We start from the raw sequence: 21619 nt of genomic DNA, 5'->3' as shown, positions 1-21619 counted from the left end.
TTCGAATAACTTGCGAGTTTGACTGTCTAACTTTGAAAGTGGTATAGATTTATAGATATTATGACAAAATCAGCTAAGTGTGTTATACCTACCTAATTGCTAAATTGTCTTAACAGATGTACAAAATTTTTCCAAAAAATATTTAGAAATACGGAAAACTTGTATTGTGCTGGTCCATCATATGAATAAATACGTTTTTCTTCATACTTTTTTATTAAAGTATCACATAATATAATTCACAAACCTCTAATGCTTTATCTTTGAAGGCTCCTAATAAATAATGAGTTTTGCTAATGTCGTGCAAATTAGAATTATGAGCATAGCTTTTAAAGGATTCGAAAAAAATTTGCTATATTTTAGGATCTCCAGAGATTTCTGGTATATTTAATTTTTCTAATGAAAAAATGGTAATGAAATGAGTAAATGAAAGAAGCGAGTAGTAAGGAAAAAATAATGGCAGCTATAATTCGATTTGAAGGACCATATGGTTGGGTCCAAATAGGCTTCTCAAGTGCTATAAAAAATGTCCTCAGTATCTAAGCTTAGATACTGAGCAGCAAATTTAATTTCGTATACAAATGTTTTTGCTGTAAGTCGTCTTTCATGAGAAAAATGCAAAAATAAAATAAAAATTATTTAGCAGTGAAACTGTTCATGTCGCATAGATCCTACTATGGGCACTTTCCAAGAACATAGATTCTCCTATAATAATTATTGCCTATGGACAATAACATAACATGAAATGCAGCTGAGATATAGATAATTTAAAAGAAAAACCTTAGGTTTACATTTTAAATGAGTGGAGAAATTTTGAAATCAAAAAGTGAGTACTTAAAATTAAAATTAAGAGCTGAAATTTGATGAGATTTTTTTCCAAATTTTAGAACAATATTTCATCAACGGAGCGAAAAAAAAATTATCAAATAATTTTGGAGATATTAATATTTAATTATTAATTAATATTAGTCAACTGTGTGATAATTTCATTATTAATAAAAAAAAAAACAAAATTGGAGACATTTTCTTTGACTTAGAATTATGAATCAAATACCACTAATAAAGACACTCTACATGTCATTTTCTTACACATTTTAGTAATTACTCTCAAATGACCAAAGATGCATACCAGGTAAGAAGCTTCTATTTCAAACCTTTTTAAAATTATATGAGAAAATATTGATTCGTGGTACCATATTGGCAGGGCTAATGTCTCAGCAGACGTTCACTTTTGTATCCATACAGGGTGCCTCTTCTTCCATCATAACCTTACACTATCAGAAAAAGAATCTTGGAATGTTAATGAAAAGGTATATTTTAAAATTAGTGGTATGTTGCAAAAAGTGTGGTACACAGATGTACACATATTGTTCTTAAATGGAACATCATCACTTTTCTTATTCCAAGAATATCCACAAGTATGGAAAGAGTCGCGAATATGCCCCTTTTATAAAAAAGGTACTAAAAACGACATAACTAATTATCGGCCCATGGCTATTATAAGTAACTTCTCAAAAATCCTGGAAATAACTTTACACAATCGACTTTATTTTGTGCTTTATTTGTGCAGTATCGATGCTTTCAATAATGTAAATTCCATCAATTTTCAGGAGTTCCACGAGGGTCAATCCTGGGACCACTGTTATTTATTATTTTTATTAATGACAACTGAATGCCTCGATGTCAACTATTTACTCTATGCGGACGACCTGAAGTTATTCTTGCAAGTTAAATCCTCTACTGACTGTACTACATTACAAGATAATCTTGACAGATTACACAATTGGTGTTCATGTAATAATCTACCTCTGAATGAAAGTAAATGTAAATTTATGACACAGTCGACGTAAAACTAATCTAGATTTTGATTATAAAATTGGTGAATCATTTTTAAATAGAGAAGCAATTTACTGACCTTGGTGTTACTTTCGATACCAGATTATCGTTTGACGACCCCATTAGTTTAGTAACCAAATCTGCTTATAAGAATTTAGGCTTTATTTTGCGTAATTCTTAGGACTTTCAAAACGTAAAGGTTCTAAATATATTGTATGCAGCATTTGTGCGTTGCCAACTTGAATATGCATCGGTTGTTCAGAGTCCCATTTATAATATTCAGTTAGAGAAAGTACAACGGAGATTTTTAAAGACTATTCATTTTATTAGTTATGAATTTTATCCTCCTCATGGTACACCTCAAGATTTATTGCTTTCTTGTTCTAATTTTTATAGTCTGTCGTAGGCAGTGGCGGTTTTACCATAAGAACTGCGGAGCTGCAGAACACATAAAATTTTATGTATTTAATCATATTAAATATCAACAAAATAGTTAAAGAATCCAAATGTACTCGCGCTAAAAGAAATCTAGGAGCTTATAATTATTATTTATTACGACGCGAGCTACACTCCTTAATATATGCAACCTCATATACAAAATGTGTGCACAGCGAACAGTTAGATGCGTCCTTTGTTTCTATCAGGCACATAACCCAGTACACTTTTATATGGGCTTTTGTGGCTGCAACAACGACAGCCACTGCTGCAGTAAATGCAGTAATATTTCGTACGTGGTACCTATGCGGTATTGCGGTGGTTTATTTCTACGAGCGGCACGTGTGAATATGTTCGTATAGGCGTCTACGGATATTATAGTTATTAAAATGAATAGCGTTTCGTTTTTATAAAAAACTTTATTTGGTTCTCTGCCTTATGAGGATAAACAAAAAATAAAAGAATTACATGGGCCAACACCACAATTAAATATTGAAGTTAGTGAAACAAGCCGAAATAAAAGTTATAAAAGACAATTTAACAATAATGTATACACAAAAGCAGAGTGGCTGTGCGGGTGTAAAAAATACACTGTTTTGTTTTCCGTGCTTACTTTTCGGTGGGAATAAAGCATAGACAATATACAGTGTGAAAGATTTAAGCAATTTAAGTCATTAGGTAAAATAAACATAAGAAGTCAGTTAGATTCTGCATATTGGGATAATATACGGAAACACGATGAACAGGTAACGAAAAATCGTCATGTATTATCTAAAATCATAGATTGCATAGAATTTTGCGGAGCTTTCGAATTAGCACTTCGCGGTCACGACGAGAGAGAAAATTCGGACAACCCTGATGTGTTTTGTGGACTCATACATTTTAGTGTAGATCTTGACGACATATTAAAAGAACATCTAGCGACATGGGTATGACCGGGATTTTCTGTGATTGTACCGGGAATTAGCTGTATGGTCTCAGATTTCGGATTTGCGCGTATCCTCCTGGTCTCGGAATATAACATGTACATATATATATATATAAAAAAAGATAAAGAAAAAGCCATAACACGGCAAGGAAAATTAAAATTTGTTGAATCGTTAGTAAACTTCACAAACAATTTTTTTGTTTATAAACAATATTCAATAATTTAATAAAATATATTTAGTTTATTCCAATTTATTTATACCGTCAGTAGGTAATTCGTGAATAGATGTTTCAAAAAGGTATCAATTTCAAAATTCGTTCTTGTGAAAATCTGTATTTTTATATAAATGGATTGTTCCTTGAAATTCAGAAGTGCAAGGAAAATGCGTGACCTTGAAAATTTTTAAATTTTTCGCCTGCGGCGCCATTTACAGACTCTCCGGGCACTTAATATTCTGGAATTCAATTCAACAAATGTAACAACCTTAAGTAGAACACATTCAATCAATGTTCACGCGTCGCCACTGGTCGTAGACGAATTATGTTTTCAATTCCTTTTTAAAATCATAAATAACATGTTAAATGCAGACTCATTAGTCTCAAGGATTTTATATCATGTTCTTAGCCTTAATTCTAGATTTCACTCCGTTTTACAATTACCCACACCTCATATCAATTTACTAATAGCATCTCCCCTATATCAAATGATTTCCAATTACCAGAAGTATGAAGATCGACTTGATATATTTTTTCATTGTATGAATGACATAAAAAAATTGTTTGTCTAGTAAATGTAATCCTTAGCTTGTATATGTTAGTTAGCTTATTTGTTTTATTTGTCTGTTATTGTTTATCCTTAAGTTCTCTGTCTGGATTTTATATTTTGATTGCTCTATGTTATGTAGTATTTATATTTTTATATTTAATGTTAGTTTGTCTTTTTCTTTTAGAATTTAGTTAAGGTTTTCTGTTTTACCTTATCCTGTAATTGGGACTTTGTTCCGTTGGATATTGTAACTTCTAAATAAATAAATATATAAATGGAGGCTGCACGAAATTTATTATACAACCTTAATTAATCACAAATTTATGGCTGTGACGTGTGATGCACAACTGATAATATACTTACATGCTAAAAAAAAAATTCCATCTTGCCGACAATTGTTATTCAATTTTCTTTCAAGTTTACCATTACACTAACAACACACTACAAGGGGGAACATTTGTAAAGTCAACATAAATAATCAAACACATATATCGACGCATGACAATAATTCTATTTCTCGAAACTAGTCTATGACAATAGGTATTAACCAAAGTATTTTTGCATGCTGCAAACATTGCTCAAATAAAGGTGATCTTAAATGTTCTACACCAATGTATTAGATTTTAAATATTATACATATTTTTATGCATAATTATTATTGTAATAATAATGTTATATAAAACTGTAATTTTAAAATAAAACATAATGGATTTATTGTTATTGATATTTTTTTCCAGGATGTTGGGAGCAGTCCGGAAACCCCAACGAATGTGATAGATCAGAGTGTTTGGCAGATAAAAAACCCCCAAAAGCCATGAACAATACCAAATTTTGTTGCTGTTCCAAAAATAAGTGCAATGAGAATTTCACTGATGCCTACATACCTATGGATGATCTGTCGTCTCCTGAAGCTGATCCACCTTCCACTGAAAGTCCCAATCTTATTATCTATATAGCAATTGCAGCGATATTTGGTATACTCGTCATTGGAATGGCCTCTGTGACCTACTGGTGTTGGAGATTGAAGCCTAAGAAAAGTGATGTCGAGACAGGGCAACATCCAATACCGTCCCCTGCAGAGTACAGCCTGGAGAAACTTAAACTTCTTAATGTTATAGGTAAATTGAATTAAATCCTTAGCATTTATTATTGATAGCGATTCACTATGAGGATCTTATTATTGTAAAAGATGCGGTGTATAACAAATTAACACAAAATCACAAAATTTAACGTTAAGTATTTTACAGAAGAGTAATTTGACCTATCTCTTTTTGTTTTAAAGTTATCAAAGAAGATTGTTACTGTTTTTTAATCGAAAAGCCAAAGTGGACTAGTTAAAATTAATTTTTAATATAAATAACCGATTATTAAATAATCTGTTCAATCAAACATCCGAATAATCGAATTCTTTCTTGACATTGGCCACATAGTACATATATAGTAGATACCTACTACAAAAATTAGATTGAACTATTAAGGCAAATACAATTTATTTTTATATTTTATCCAGGGACACAGACACAGATTGATAAAAAAGACCAATCACCCACACCCATATTCACCAAACGATCAAACCCATTTATATAAATAATAAATTGAAGAACCACAGTTTATTAAGTGTAACTGTTTTAACAGTTTTAACATTTTATCGTTTAACATTAATTAGATTTAACTTTAAAATTTAAAATATGTAAATATGTGATTAACATTTTGCTACGCTTGGTTATACTTTTTTTGTTTAAAAAACTATTTGTACAAAATATATACACATAAGAAAAAAAAACAAGAGAAAAGAAGTAAAAAAAAGAATAAATAAAAAAAAACGTAGAGGTAGTTTGGAAGCGTAAGTGCGTAACAAAGGTGCCGACAAATCACTTAGCCTGAAGGGTGTAGGTTCAGTAAAATATTTCAATACAGATATCAAAATCTAGGGCGCCACTAGCAATAAAACGCAACCCTGCTAGGAGGTTCCCAGATTGACCGGTTTTCCAAACTACGACTATTTAGCAATTAAAGTAAAGTGTAAAGTAAAATGATGGTAAACACAACAAAAAAAATAAACAAATACCACATCTTCAAACAAATACTATATCTTCCGATATAGAAGAATTTTTTATTAAAAGAAAGAAATAGGTAATTTAAATAAATATGTATGTGGACAGATATTGTTATATTTACGGCTACTTTAAAGATAGTTAAATTTAAGTACTATCTTTAGCATTTCAGGCGTGCCAATCGTGATCACGTAAGGCTTACAATCAAATATTTTAATTACATAAATACATATCACTTAATTCAAGAAATGGCATAAAAAAATATATAAATATAAATGCACATAAATATCGCCAAACTTATTTGAAATATAGACCAACAATCTTATTACTATGACATAAAAATAAGGAAATGTATATTTAAACACATTAAAAAAACTATTATAATATATGTTGTACTAGGTAGCATAGATGTTAAAAAAAAACTTAGCAATTGAATTTTCGAATTTGCACCAATAGACTTTCCGTAGCAAATTTGATAATCAGTCACAATAAAAAAAAAGAATAATAATAACGGAAAAATCTGACCTTTTTGCAATGGCAATAACAAATTGCTGATCTTACAATATTCCTGGAGAGGCGAATGCTTCTTTCCTAGTTGGATCCACTTGTCCTTATATAAGCGATGTCAACCAAGTCGGACGATAACAATCCGACAATAACAAGCCCCAAATGCGAGACAGCCAGTATAAAGGTGGAAGAATAGGTACGAACGAACGAATAGGTAAATTCACGAAGCCCTAAAATAGCACGAATAATAAATATCTTTTCTTTTTTTTTGAGATTGTCACACCTAAGGCTCACACAAAAGGTTTAAATTGTTGAAAGTAGGGTAAAAAACTTACTCAAGGATATAGGGCGGCTTCAATTGTAGTCCAATCTGGTATCTGGGATAAATATCTAAATGTACATAGATATATATTTCAGTGGTTCGTTAGAACTATCCTATTGGCTATAATATGACCATCCTGTAGATTAAGGAAATAATAGTTAGAATAAGAACCACGTGGGCCAGAAAAGATTACTTACAGATCAATTGCTTCAGAATCCGACATAAGTCGTGAATTGTGATTATAGTCACACCAATACATAAATCACATTCAAAAGTGAATTTCGATAAAACTCCCAACTATATTGGAATGCACAAATCGGCACAGAACAACGAAATTCGCTTAACAACAACTGCCTGAATACTCGACAGGAAAAATCCTCGAACCTCGACCAGCAACATTTTTGTGTGTCCAAAGAAATGTAGATAGCTAACGCGGGGACATCGTATGCGGAAGCAGAAGCATTCACGCTACATTTTTAATAAAATTTTCTTTTTATTAAACGCTCTGAGCTAATGAACTGAATTAATTAACTAGAATTGTAATTATTTATATTTACTTTAAAATGCGATTAGAAAAGGAAAAAAAATGAGTAAAATAAAAGTGCAACGTAACAATTTTTTGTTCCGTCAGGTTTTCAAAACACCGATTTTCAGATATATAGTTTTGACCATTATTCGAATAACCGGTTTTAGAATATCCAGTTTTAACCTCCATTCGATTAACCAGTTTTATCTGAAATCGGTTTTTACGGAACCCGTTTAGCCAATTTCACTGTTTTCCAGTTTTTGCCAGCCAGCAGTTGCAAATACCCTTTTAAAATATGGCAAACTTTAATAATTAATAACAACCTCATTCATTGGCAGTCTCACCTTTGGCATACTGACGAGAACTAATAAGTTTGAAATGTAGTTATTTTCTACATGTCATTAGTTAAAAAATTTTTTCCTCCCAGTGCAGTATAGATTAGTAGGTCACTTTGTGGTAGTAGGTACACTTGTCAGTGCACAATTCAGTGGCGGCTCGTGACATTGAGAATAGGTGAAAAAGAAAAAAAAAACACCGCAGGCGAAAATTTTTAAGGTCAAATGGCTTTAAATGAATGGAAATTTTTAGTTGCATTTGCATATTTCCGAAAAACTGATGTTAGTGAGGATTTTCATTTAAATTTTATAAAAAATAGAAATATTAGTTCGGCTTGTGGACTTCTGCGAACAGTAACGCACACCATACATGTATGTTTCAAACAAGCTTTCTGGTTACGACAGCCTGGCGTGCCTTTCCCAAAATTTTTAAGTCCCCCCTTATTCCACACGTCCGACTTTACACCCACAATTAATCACGGCATTCAGAAAAGTTTTTTTTTAATTAAACACATCCACACAACCACTTATACTCCGAATACCATTCATTCCAAAACTTTCGAACATACACATTATCATTTGACTTCCCCTTTTTTCCATATCGAGACAGGCACAGGTCTCTCGCAATTTAAAAAACCTTTTTTGTCCTAAATTTTCCATCTGGAAAATGGCGTTTTCTAATAAAATACATACTCTGGATCATACAATTTCAATATAGAATTATACCTAAATTATAAAATTTATATAACCACTGGTGCACATAAATTAACTATGACATTAACACGTTGACTGCGAGATAATCTCAATGTACTTTGTCCGTGACTGCGATACATATCTTCGGGGATATATAACAAAACTTCTTCTGTGTGCGGTACATATCCCCGGGGATATGTAATTTTTTTTACATTTGACCCTATAAAATTGAAAATGACACAATTATTGCTATAAACTTGCATGTATCTATAACTATATATCCTAGGATACTAACGTTTTCATTCGCAAAGAGTTTTGAAAAGAAAATAATAGAAAAATCATTATTTCTAAAAAGTACAAATTCTGCAACTTCCACAAGATACAGTAAAAATGTGATTATTGAGATTCGCATATTTTTTATAATGAGTACATACCCCCCGAGGTATGTACCGCAGTCAACGTGTTAAGAGATGAAATATCCTTTGTAGGTTATATGTCATCACTATTCAACCTCTAGCAGATGTCTAATATTTTCCCTAAATGATTATATAACATCGATTATTTCTAGACATTCTTAAAAATATACAGGGTGGTCCGAATTTTATGCAAGGACCTTCTTGTTTTAAAAACATAGGTCTGGAACGGCCCCGTTTTAGAGATACAGGGTGTTGAAGTTGTTAAAAAAAAATTGATTTTTTGTTTATATATCGGGAATCTATTAATCGATCTCAATAAAATTTGGTACAGATAATGTATGATAGTAGGCCTTACATTCCCTAAAATATGACCTTTAAAGGTTCAACCAGTGGTGTACAACTGGACAGGGGTCACCCCTTTTTTTACAAAAAAATACGTAAAAAACGTGACTTTAATTTTTTTCCCTAAGATTCTCGCTCGAGATAATGCGATCGCTGATTGATAGAATAAAATCTCATGAAAAATTATACCAATCACCAGCTGGTGAAACAGAATGTTGTGTTTTAATGCAATCTTGAACCTGGAGCTTATTGTTTTAAAAAATTTTAATTTTGCCGAAATTTAATTTTCAAAGTGAAGGAAATAAAATTACTGTTCCAAACAAAATTACTGATCACGTGGCTCGTAATCATTTATAAAGGTTCTGTATTAATATGTGTTACCATAATCCTGTGTTCTATTTATGGGAGAATAATAACTAAAATTTATACAATGAAATAGGCATTATTGAAAAAAAATCTTTTTTCAAAGGGTGAAGGGTTAAGTGAAAACAGTAATAAATCAGGACATGTGATTTTACCAGTTATAAATTTATGTAACAATGATCAAAATCTAATCTTGTTTCTTCTCATATTAGCTTACTAAATCTATTTTGAATACACGATTTTGTCTAAACTTTGATGAATTTTTAAAATTGTATTTGGAGAGTAATAGACTTGTGCTAGAGAGGGAGTAGTATATTATTATTGAGCAGACTCCATTTGTGCCCAGGAATCACCATTCGGTGTAGCGATGAGCAAAACCTGAAAATCCTTTTTAATTAGGGGGTCAAATGCCAATTGGTGTCAATATTTCATATTTAAATAAGCCTTACTCACAAAGAGGGTGCTTATTTTCCCAGTATGAGTATAGCTGGCCAAGGGGATCAACACATTTTAAACCGCTCTGGTACCAACTGACAAAATTAATATAATACATTTATGTGAGGCTTTATACAGTGCCTTCATAAATGTCCGAGTCCCACGTGACCGCGACTGTTAGACATTCAAACTTACAATGGAGTCAGTGATTAATACAAAATTCCCTAAAGACAGAAAATGGAATCCAGTGGAGTATGTATTTCAATTATTTCCAAACAGAACTTTAATTTGCAAAATGTGTTTCTTTTTTCAATAGAAAATAACTATTTTTTACATTTTTATTTAAAAAATAATCATACTTCTCGCAGGTATTTTGAATTTTTATCCCATTCTATATTAAAAAAGTATTTTTTGATTGGAATTTTAAAAACATAGGCTCTTTTATAATCAACTTTGTCAGAGATAATGAAAATGTTAATAAAACAAAAATTTTTTAGTGCTGATATTTCCAGATGGTGTCAAAGTTTGTCATGGCAACAATGTAGTAATTGCAGAATCTTTTATTGAAATTTGTGTGATTTATGCGCCAGAAGTTTGGTTCACCATTTTGACAAAAATGAATTATCTGAAGCAAATAAAACATTACTGTCATGTCGTAATTAAGTAAATTTCTGGTGAATTACACTGCTACGTAATGAAAAAATTATGATAAAACTAACGGTAAGCTTTTAAATAAACCTAGCAAATTCTAGGTCAGGGAAGATATGGTTGTGTTTGGCGGGGCATGGTGGAAGAGCAAGAAGTCGCTGTTAAGGTGTTTCCCGCCCACCACCGCAACTACTTCCTCAACGAACATGAAATGTACAAACTCTCACGTGAAAACTCTGCCTTACTGAAATGCTATGGGGGCGGGGAATACTCCATAGGGCCAAGCGCCCCCGCAGACTATCTGCTTCTTCTCAGTCTGGAAAAAGAATGCTTGCAGGACCATCTGAAGAACCACACTTTGGATCTTTCCACTTTAAGCAAAATGAGCTTGGGCATTGCCAAAGGATTGGCACACTTGCATTCAGATCTTCGCAAGCCTTGCATAGCACACAGAGATATTAACACAAGGAATATTTTAGTCAGGCCGGATTTATCCTGCTGTATCTGTGACTTGGGATTGGCCGTCATTCCTAAGAGAGCTGAAAATAAGTCCATAAGTGAAGCTGGTGAGTATTTTTATACAGTTAAGGTGTATGTTTAGCTCTGAAAACTTTAGAAGTGAGATATAATTATAAGGAAAGAATATTTTTTATCAATGTTTTTAAATTATGTTATTTTTCTTTTCTCTCAAACTGATATTTACTACTGTACAGTATCTTTCTAGCGGGAACCCTGAATATCGGAACGCTTTGGCATAACTATGCCATGTTAATAGTTATCTAATTGACTGATTTTACAACTGTCTAAATAATTTTGAGACTAAACTTACAAATAACTCTACACCTTCCTCTTGTGACTCCATATAGCAACACGGGGCGGAGTAGTCAATCTCATTTAATTTATTCTTATAGCTTGGAAAGTCCGCCTAAAAACCAGCTATTTGATATATCTTTCTTTTCCAATTATTACCAATTTAACAACTTATTTAAATATCTTGGAATTCCTACGTGTTCTTTCGAATGCATTTCACACTTTATTAGAAATATCGATTTTTCTCTTTATACCAGATGCTCAACACATGGCCCCGACGATCTAAGTGAACTTGTTAAAAAATATTGCTAAGTTTTATGAGGCCTTCTACGAAAGGCGGCCTTGTGGCGACGCTAAACCTACTTGAAAACTCTTAACTTTTCGATAATTAGTGTTGACTGAAATATTTTACTTTTTGGCCCATCCATTCCGAGAACTAACAAATAAATTACCACGCATCCCGGCTTTTGTTAAAGTGTTGTGTTTTAGTTATGAGATGAATAATCTAAAACTATTGGTCATTATAATCAAATTATTCGATACATCTCTATAAAAACTTTAAATAGCAATAAAACAGAAAAAAACAATACTCATTTTTTTTATCAATCTAGGTACTTTGCGGTACATGGCTCCGGAAGTCCTTGAAGGTGCTGTAAATCTTAGAGATTGTGAGAGTGCCCTGAAACAAATTGACGTATACGCCTTAGGTTTAGTTTTGTGGGAGTTAGGCTCTAGATGTGCAGATATGCAGAATGCCGAACCCCATTCTTATTTACCTCCCTTCTCCAAAGAGGCTGGGGAGAGTCCCACATTGGAACAGATGCAGATGCTCGTCAGTAGGAGAAAAGTCAGACCTCTGTGGCCTGCATCATGGAAGGATACTTCGGCAGCAAGGTTGCTGTGTGAAACTGCAGAGGACTGCTGGGACCAAGTGAGTAAAATTTCATTTCATGTGAAGTATAACTTCAGTAATCTGAAGTCGCAGTTTTTTATACAGATTAAACTTATTTGCATTATGTGTATTTTTCTAGTTTGTCTAAAATCCGAAAAGTCGATAATCTCAATCTGTTGCAGTTTGAAACTATTCAGATTAATGAGGTTGTACTGTATTTAATTAACTCAAACTATCTGTGCTGTATAATTTCACAATCTTAAATTAAACTAATCAAATCGCAGGTAATTTTTTTAATGACTACCCTTATATTCCCGATTTATAGGTGTATAGGCCATTGACATACATAAAATCCAGACGAAAATAAACTATAAGAATGCATGTATTTGAAAACTATATCTTCCTTAAAACTGCAAATTAAAAAAATTGTGCTAGCAACTTTTTATAAGAAAACTAGTAACATGATGTTATTCCACACTCATTGACTAGGTATTTTACGATTTTTTTTAATCATAAAATATTTATTCACACTGGCATTATTGCATTTTAAAGTTTAATAAAAATATCACAGCCTAGCAAATTTGTCGAAAGTAAAAGATTATGTTTGTAAAAAACCTCTTATTTAAGTTAGTCATTTAGTGTTTGGAAATATTTTAGGTAAACGATCATATTTACTTAACTTAAATAACTATCTAATGCAACTGTTTTGCTTTTATCTTTTATTGTTAACACAGGCCAATAGAAGTACCACTGTATACTAAATAGTAGACATGTCGAAAATTTTATATCAATTGTTCACAAATTTTATAGTATTTTGAAGTGTATTATGAATTTTTAAATAGATTACACACCTTATTACCAAACGTAAAATTATTACCGTTGGTGATATTCCATATAAAATGTATTAATATAAAATATTTAAAAAGTCAATAAATAACATAGTTACTATTTTGTTTATCAGGCTTCATTAAAATTCTTCAAAATAGCATGACAGTGGGAGATGGTGACATACTGTCAATGTAAAATTTGCAGCCTTTTACACTTAGTCGCACTAGGTATATCTCTGCCCTGAACTATTAAATCCAATTAATGTAGGATGGAAATATTCTATGCCCACTGAGCGCAAAAGTACAAAAAAAGAACGACGTTGAGAATGTTTATTATACAGGGTGTCCCACCGTGAACTGCGTCGATCAATATCTAGGAAAGTACTGCTCCGAAAATTTTGAAAATTTGGCAACATGGCAATGTCCCTGGGGCAAACACAATTAAAATATATGGAACTCTCCTGCACTTCCGGTTATACCGGAAGTCGACACCAACTTCGTTATTTTAAATGGGACACACTATACATTATAGCAGTTTCGTATTTTTATTAAATATTCCCTATACATACCTAGGAGTTATAGATTTTGAGATATTAATTTTTAAAGAAAAAATTTCACAGATTTTTGCTGCCTGTTAGAGCCAAATTATTAAAGCAAGTGTATCTTACAGTTAATAACTAGAAGATTAGAATGTGTTGACCTTTTAATTGGAACAAATGACATTCTAAGCTTGTATGATAATGGTTTGTACATTTATAAGTCTGGATATGTTGTTTAAAAATTGGTAAGCTATGGAATTAAAACTTATTATTTAAAGCTATTTTCCAAGGTTCATGAACTTTGCCTTTAAGGTATCGAATTTTTCCTTAAAAATTTTAGTGGCATTAGTACTTCATTTATTTTCATTGGTGCTTTCTTAGTTTAAGAAATAATTGAATTTTTTATAGGTGTGTCCCAAAATATTTTAGATATTTTAGATTTTAGATATTTTAAATTTTAGTAAATTATGTTGTGTCATTCATGATAATTACATATTTTAATTAGAACATCTTATGATACAGCAATAGTTATTGTTATACAGATTAAACCCCCAAAGTGTCCCGATCTAAAGAAATTTGATGTCACTCATTGTTTAGTGTTTTTGAAAATTTCAGTTGATAACATTCGTTATTCTATTAGTTTGTTTCTATTAGTTTTATACAGGGTATCCCATAATTATTGCAACAAAATGATAGGGATTGTAGAGGGCATAAAAATAAGCAATTTTGCCTTATAAACCCCTGTCCAGAAATATGCCGTTTGGCTGCTATAATCCAAGTCAAGTTGGGCGACCGCGCAGACCAATGCACAGGGCCAACTCGGCCTATCCACCTGTTGGGAAAGATTTTGTCCAAATACTGCCGCACTGGCAAAGTAAAGTGGGTTGGAGCGCCATCATGTTGAAACCACACATGTCAGCTCTTATGTCAAATGGCACATTCTCCAATAATTCCGGAAGCATATGCTGTAGGAATTGAGCATAAACGTGCCCATTCAATCAATCAATGAACAATCATGCCCAGCTGTGTACTGAGTAATGTGGAGGACACTTTGAGCAATTACTCTAAGCTGTTTCAATGAACTGATATTTTTGGCCAAACAGCATATTTCCGGAAAGGGGCAAAATTGCTTATGTTCATGCCCTCTACAACCCCTATAATTTTGTCGCAATAATTATGGGACACCCTGTATAAACATATTTCATTTAACTTTTACTTTCACATTACAAAGTTATGTTATACTTGGAAAAGAATATATGACGGGTAAATCTATGAAAATATTATGTAGATCATTATTCAAAGATCTTGGTATAATGACTTTGCCATCCCTATGTGTGGCGTGTATAATCTATAAAAATTAAACTACAGCTTCTTAACGATATTTGTAACAGAAAAGTCTTATGCGAAAAAGTTCTATTTTTGCGTTTTTTCTTCGTAAATTACAGTTCAGCTATGAATCAAAATATTTTCTCTGGAACAGTCCTATCCGTGTCTTGTACGATGAGTTACATGCTGTAGACCAGCCGCGTAAACAAATCGTCGTTGAAGGATATAAAGATACTTCTGTTTTTGTGGAATTTTTCAATGCAAAAGTACAAACTAAGAAAAATAGATATTTAAAAAAAACTGATATTTTCTTACTATAATAATTAATAGTAATTAATTACTATCTTCCTTTCTACCCCAAATTTCAGGTATTCCCCTAATTGTGTCAGTAGCTTCAAGTATATGGTTGCGCAATTCTTCCACCGTAGCAATTGGAGTATTGTTAACCAATGACTTCAAGTGACTCCAAAGATAAAAGTGCATTGGAGTTAGATGGGGTGACCGAGGTGGCCACGTCATAGGATCAAAGCGTCCAATCCATCGCTAAGGAAACGTTTCATTCAAAAGTGTCGTTACTTCTCGAGTACTGTGTGGAGGAGCTCCATCTTGAAGATAAAACATGCGTGCTCGAACTTGTAATGCCATATCGTCCAATAATTCAGGCAACCGGTTCTCCAAAAAGTCAACATATGTTGGTCCATTTAGTCGTCCTTCAAGTAAATAGGGACCAACAAGTACATTCGCCTATTATGCGAGCCCAAACTACCGAGATCCGATGTTGAAAATGAGTTTTCCGAATCGTGTGAGGATTTTCATCCGCCCATATGTGCATATTATGGAAATTCGCTTCATCACGGGTAAATGTTGCCTCATCTGTTACACAAACTTAAGCAGGAAAGTCTACTTGATTGGCACATTGCCATAAAAACCATCTGCAAAAATGCATCCATTGATCACAATCCGGGGGTAAAATCTGTTGAACTGGTTGCAGATGATAGGGGCGCAACAGCTGGCGCCTTAAGATGCGAAGTACGGTACGAGATGAGGTTCCTACATGCTGTGCGAGTCGTCGCGCACTAATTTTGTGATCTAATCAAGATTTTCCAACACTGCATCTTCAACATTAAGGTTCACTTGCTAACCACGTCCTTCTCCTCGAAGAATAACACTTTCCGTATCTCAAAGCCGCTGAGCGCACTGTAGGATTGTATTTGCACATGGGGGGTGACGTTGTTGCCATCGTTCCCGATACAACTTAATCGCCGCAAGCGCATTTTCTCTGGCTGCACCATACAGTAACACCGTATCGACACGTTCAGAAATAGTAAATGCATTGTTTTCTTGGTTCATTGTAAAACTACTTTGTGCGTAAACTAAAAAATTAAGCAAAGTAAGAAAAAGAATATCGTTTTTAATGTAATCGGCACGCTATTCTTATTTTTTACTTCTTTATAAAAATTACACTGTTACTATCGTGGAATTACAGAAAAACTTTTGCCTGGAATCTTTCACTTTATAACACTGACGGGTCCATGGATGATGCTTAATATTTAATAATTAAATGAATATTGAATTCAATACAAATACAAAATCAGTTGACTGCACAAATTTTTTGACAATGTAACCTTACCTTTTAGTATTACTACCATTAGATTTATACTGACTTAAATTATAAGGTTGCATCTCGGGTCACATAAAAATATTTCCAAAGTTTTTAATAAATAACACAGGGTCAGCCTTCATTTTCGTTGAATAAATGAACTTTAATTTACAAAAAAAAAAAAACGTGAAGATAGAACTTTTTCATATAAGACTTTTCTATTACAAATATCAGGAAGCTGTAGTTTAATTTTTATAGATTATACACGCCATATCTTGTATATTTATTGATTTGGTCTTTATGTGTCACAATTAGAAAGAAGGTCTAATATCCAGTCACATAATACACGTTTTGGTCAAGCTATACAAGCCGACCAGACTGCCAGTAGGCCAACCTATACTCTGGATACATAAGAATGTAGGTATATAACCATGTTACATCATAAATGCTTTGAAGAGGGAGACAATATTTAACAAGAAAAATTGAAATCTAAGAGGAAAAAAATCTATCAAATTCCAGGTAGTTCTAGGCCCTCATCTCAGTTGAAATTATTTAGATTTTTCTAGATTTCTATTGCTTCTTTGTCTTGGCCAAAACTTCTTGTCGAATTCTGGCATTTTTTTAGAATGGAATAAAAATAGGTGATGAAATAGTGACAGTCCTTACCTAAAACTACCCCTTGTAGTAATTCTGTGTAAATCAGTGTTCAGATGTCTTATATATGTAATATGAATACAAAACTCGCAAAATCTTTAAGATTTCACAAAAATATGATATGTACCATCTTCCTAAGTAGCACTAACGAATGACATAGAATTTCTTTATTTTCGAACATTCTAGGTGGTTTTGAAGTCGATTTGGGGGATTGATTTAGAAAACTTGATATTAAGCAAGCACAAAAAAAATGATCAAAACAGTAACAAAGCTAAATAAAACTAAAGTTGCACTAACAGAAACAATTACGATTCCAATGAATTACGTCAAATTCCTTAAATCTGAAACATTTTAGGAACTAACTTTTAAATATGGAAATAAACAAAATTCTAAAACTAAGCAAGCACAAATGAGGACAATCAAAGCATTAAAAAGCACTAACTACGAATTATGTCAAATTCCTTAAATCTGAAACATTTTAGGATCTAACTTTTAAATATAGAAATAAACAAAATTCCAAAACTAAGCAAGCACAAATAAAAGGCATTAAATGTTCTTGGAACTAAATACTAAGACTAAGAATCATAAACACATAAAAATCCCTTATATGAACTCACATTAATTACACTTTTTTAAATATTTTTAGCAAATCAAAATAACCTTTTAAATTGTGCTTTAAACAATTTTAATACAAATTTATACATTTTTTACCACTTAATAACTGAAAATGATTGATAATCATGTTCATTATTTGTATTGATGAAAAATTTATATCTTAGGATGCAGAAGCACGTCTGACATCCCTTTGTGTAGTCGAGCGCCTTGTTGAACTGCCAACGCTAAAGGGTCGTGTATTGCATCCAATGCATCCGCCAGCTAGCCCTTCTCCGTTGATAAACAACAACCACCTTCACGATCATCAAATAGATGCTTCTGTAGGTACGATAGAAACACTTTTATCTCCATCAGAGGAGAATTGTAAAAATTCCAACCAATTGGCAGTCTGCGTAACACCTCTCCAGCCATACCAAGGAAGGAATCCCTGTTTAGAGAGAAATCTCTTATCGGGTTCCAGTGATAGTCTATTAATCGATAAATCTTCAAAACACTGCACTAGTTCCGAATCACAGAATCTGATAACAAACGATTTCCTAAATTTCCAAATAAATCACCGTGCCACACCCATCCCTTACCTCCAAAACGCCGTTCATGGCTTCCCGAAGCAGCAGAACACAAGTCACGAAGTGCAAACCCAGAACAAAGCCAAGTTCAAATGGAATGGCTTGAAGAAGCTTTTTAACTCCAAACGGCATGGTAGCAATAACAGCGTGTGCAAAGAGACTCAGGTGAAGCTCAACAGCAAACTTGTAAACGGTTTCGGTCAGAATGATGTCACCACATCCCTTTTAGGTGAAACTGAAACTCAGCGGCCTTCAACGTTGCCCCTACAAGTCAAGCCAACCGATACTTCGAACAGTTGCGGCGTCTCGCAGATAATAAGACGTAAGAATAGTTTGTCTCGCCAGCGCTCCTTGGAACAGTTCAGTGAAGTTTTTTCTTCGACCAGTGACTTATCAAGACTGAAAGATCCTTCTTTGAGAGTTAAGACCCCTGGGGACGTTCCTCCATCTGTCAGGAGAACTAGAGGAAAAGCAGCAACAGACTCTGCTCGTTTCTCTCTCTATGATGACAGAATGATGTGCCGTGGACAGTGGGGTAGCGCTCCCGACCTAGAACCTCCAGGACCCCTAAAACCCCCACAATTAAACGAATTACAAGACAGGGATAGTATAAGTAGTTTCTGAATATATTATTAATGCCATTAGGCAGCCGTTGAATGTTTGCAAAGCTAATGATTATAAACATGGCTATAATTTTGGTGGACGTAGAGTACTACTATGAGAAGGACTTGTGCTTTCACTTACTTTATATACATTGATTTTGTAACCATACTGCACAAGCGATGAAGTAAAAAAAATAAAAACAATTATTGTATAAAACAACCATTTTGAAATATACTTAAAAATTAAGTGAAAACTTAATTTTTAATTTCAAATTTCCATGATAAAATAATATTTCGTTACAGTATTTTTAAATGTAATATTACAATTATTTTGCAAAACAAATTTGAGATAGTCAATCTTATGTCTTACTTGGACAAAAGTCGTCTTTTTGTAATTGAGGAGTGCTGAAAAACATTTGATATTTCTTTGATTTAAGCAGTCCTTTGTAATTTTTTTACTTTTTCACTTTTTATCATGCAAATAAAGGGTTCAATATTAGAGAAAAGAAACAATATTAAGAATAACAGAATATGAATAAATATTTAATTATTTAATCTAATTTATTTTACATGTATTCTTTCATGCTGAACAAAGTGAACAGTTGGAGATTATTAAACTGAATACTATTTTACCAAAAGTGATATTTGCATTCATTTCAATTAGATGAATTGTACAAAAGAACGATATTAAAAAAATTCAAATTTGCTGTACCTACATAATATACAGGGTGGTCCGAATTTTATGCAGGAAACTTCGAGGGTAGATAGATCTCTTTAAAATAATATGTGTTTGCCTTATAAACATAGGTTTGGAACGGCCCCGTTTTAGAGATACAGGGTGTTGAGCTTTTAAAAAAAATTGATTTTTTGTTTATATCGCACACTACCTCACAGGTGGTGTAGAAAGGAGTGCAAATAATTTTGTTGATGTGCTTACAAATTCTTCTTGTAATATTATAGTTAGAAGTGTCTGCCACAAGGGGATTGTATTGGTATGAATAACTTGAGAATGGCGAATGTTAGGGAAAAAATTAAAGTCACCTTTTTTACGTATTTTGTGCATTAAAATATAAATCAGTTACAATGACATGTAAAAAATGCAGTGGCGTAGGTTTTTTTGTAAGAAAAGGGGTGACCCCTGTCCAGTTGTATACCACTGGTTGAACCTTTAAAGCTCATATTTCAGGGAATATAAGGCCTACTATCATACATTATATGTACCAAATTTTATTGAGATCGGTCAATAGATTCCGGAAATATAAACAAAAAGTCAATTTTTTTTGACAACTTCAACACCCTGTATCTCTAAAAGGGTGCTGTTCCAGACCTATGTTTATAAGGCAAACACATATTATTTTAAAGAGATCTATCGGCCCTCGAAGTTTCCTGCATAAAATTCGGACCACCCTGTATATGCTTAGCACAAGTTCTGAATGAAATAACTGAATAGTTTGTTTATTAGGGGCATGCAGTTCAAACGATTTTTTTCATGTATAACAGTTCTAGATATACTACGTTGTCCAAAAAATAAGTTGAATTTGTTTAAAAAGTAAAAATTCTTTATGCTTCGAAATCAATTTCGTCGCCTTCAAAGTAACCCACGCAATACAATGCACTTATGCCAACATTTTTTCCAACTCTCGAAACAGTCTGAAAAGTCCTTTTCCGGTATGGCCTTCAATGCTCTCGTCAATTCAGGTTTTATTTCTTCAATCGAGTGGAAACGGTGTCTGCGAAGTGATCTTTTGAGTTTAGGGAATAGCCAGAAATCACTCGGTGCTAATACAGGCGAATATGGTGGTTGCGGAACGATATGAGTTGAATTTTTGGCGAAATGGTCTCGAATTATCAATGCAGTAATAAGCAATTTTATATATTTTATAGACAAAAATGAGAAATTTACAGTACAAGTCTTTAAGTATGTACATGTATTGCTTGTGTTCATAAGATCTCATGCGCTTCATTTTCTAAGAATTGTTTTCGAATAGAGATTAGGCTTTTTTCGCGATTAATTATTGGTGAATATCTGACTTATAGTTACTATTTCTATCTCTTTTGATCTTAGTTGTTATATGGTAGCTTACAGCTTTTCACTCACTTATACTACACATATTACAACATACGACTTCACTCGCGAAAAAAAGCCTTTTATTTGATTTCTATCATTCCAAATTGTTGAAATCTTAGTGTGACGTGCCACATTCTTTTGCTTGCTTGCATTAATTTCTCCGTTTTTTAATCTACAGGGCTGATTTTGATGCTGTGTGAAACATCCAGGTTAGAATAAATTTTTTTTTTCTCAAAAACTAGGCTTGATCGCACAAAAATAACTTCAGATTCGTGTTCAACCCCTTCGAAAATAGGGGGGTAGGAAAAATATGACGATTTGGGAGGGTTACGATATAGTAAATTATTCATAGAACTATCAATCTACAAAAAATAATTATATGCTTTCATAGTACCTGCAAATTTTAAATAAGTAATTCACCTTATTTTTTGGAGAAAGGTTCTTTCTGAACTAGCTGATCCAATAATTTCCATTTTTTTCAGTTTCAGATATTTACAAAACCTAAACATAGCTAACAC

At 32.8% G+C, this 21619-nt stretch overlaps 1 protein-coding gene across 1 annotated transcript in view; it reads left to right on the top strand.

Moving 5' to 3' along the window:
- LOC108910341 (activin receptor type-2A) overlaps window positions 1–19270 on the top strand; it is a 38411-nt gene extending 19141 nt beyond the window's left edge. Inside the window, exons 3-6 of the mRNA XM_018714913.1 lie at window positions 4699–5079; window positions 10707–11168; window positions 12024–12343; window positions 18030–19270. Of these exons, the coding sequence (XP_018570429.1) occupies window positions 4699–5079; window positions 10707–11168; window positions 12024–12343; window positions 18030–19055 (2189 nt within the window). The 3' untranslated portion in view covers window positions 19056–19270. The remainder of the gene's footprint in view (window positions 1–4698; window positions 5080–10706; window positions 11169–12023; window positions 12344–18029) is intronic.
- The last annotated feature ends 2349 nt before the right edge of the window (window positions 19271–21619 follow it).

Source organism: Anoplophora glabripennis, unplaced genomic scaffold, assembly GCF_000390285.2.
Source record: "Anoplophora glabripennis isolate ALB-LARVAE unplaced genomic scaffold, Agla_2.0 scaffold459, whole genome shotgun sequence".
Lineage (NCBI taxonomy): Eukaryota > Metazoa > Arthropoda > Insecta > Coleoptera > Cerambycidae > Anoplophora > Anoplophora glabripennis.
This window is presented reverse-complemented; position numbering and strand designations above follow the sequence as displayed.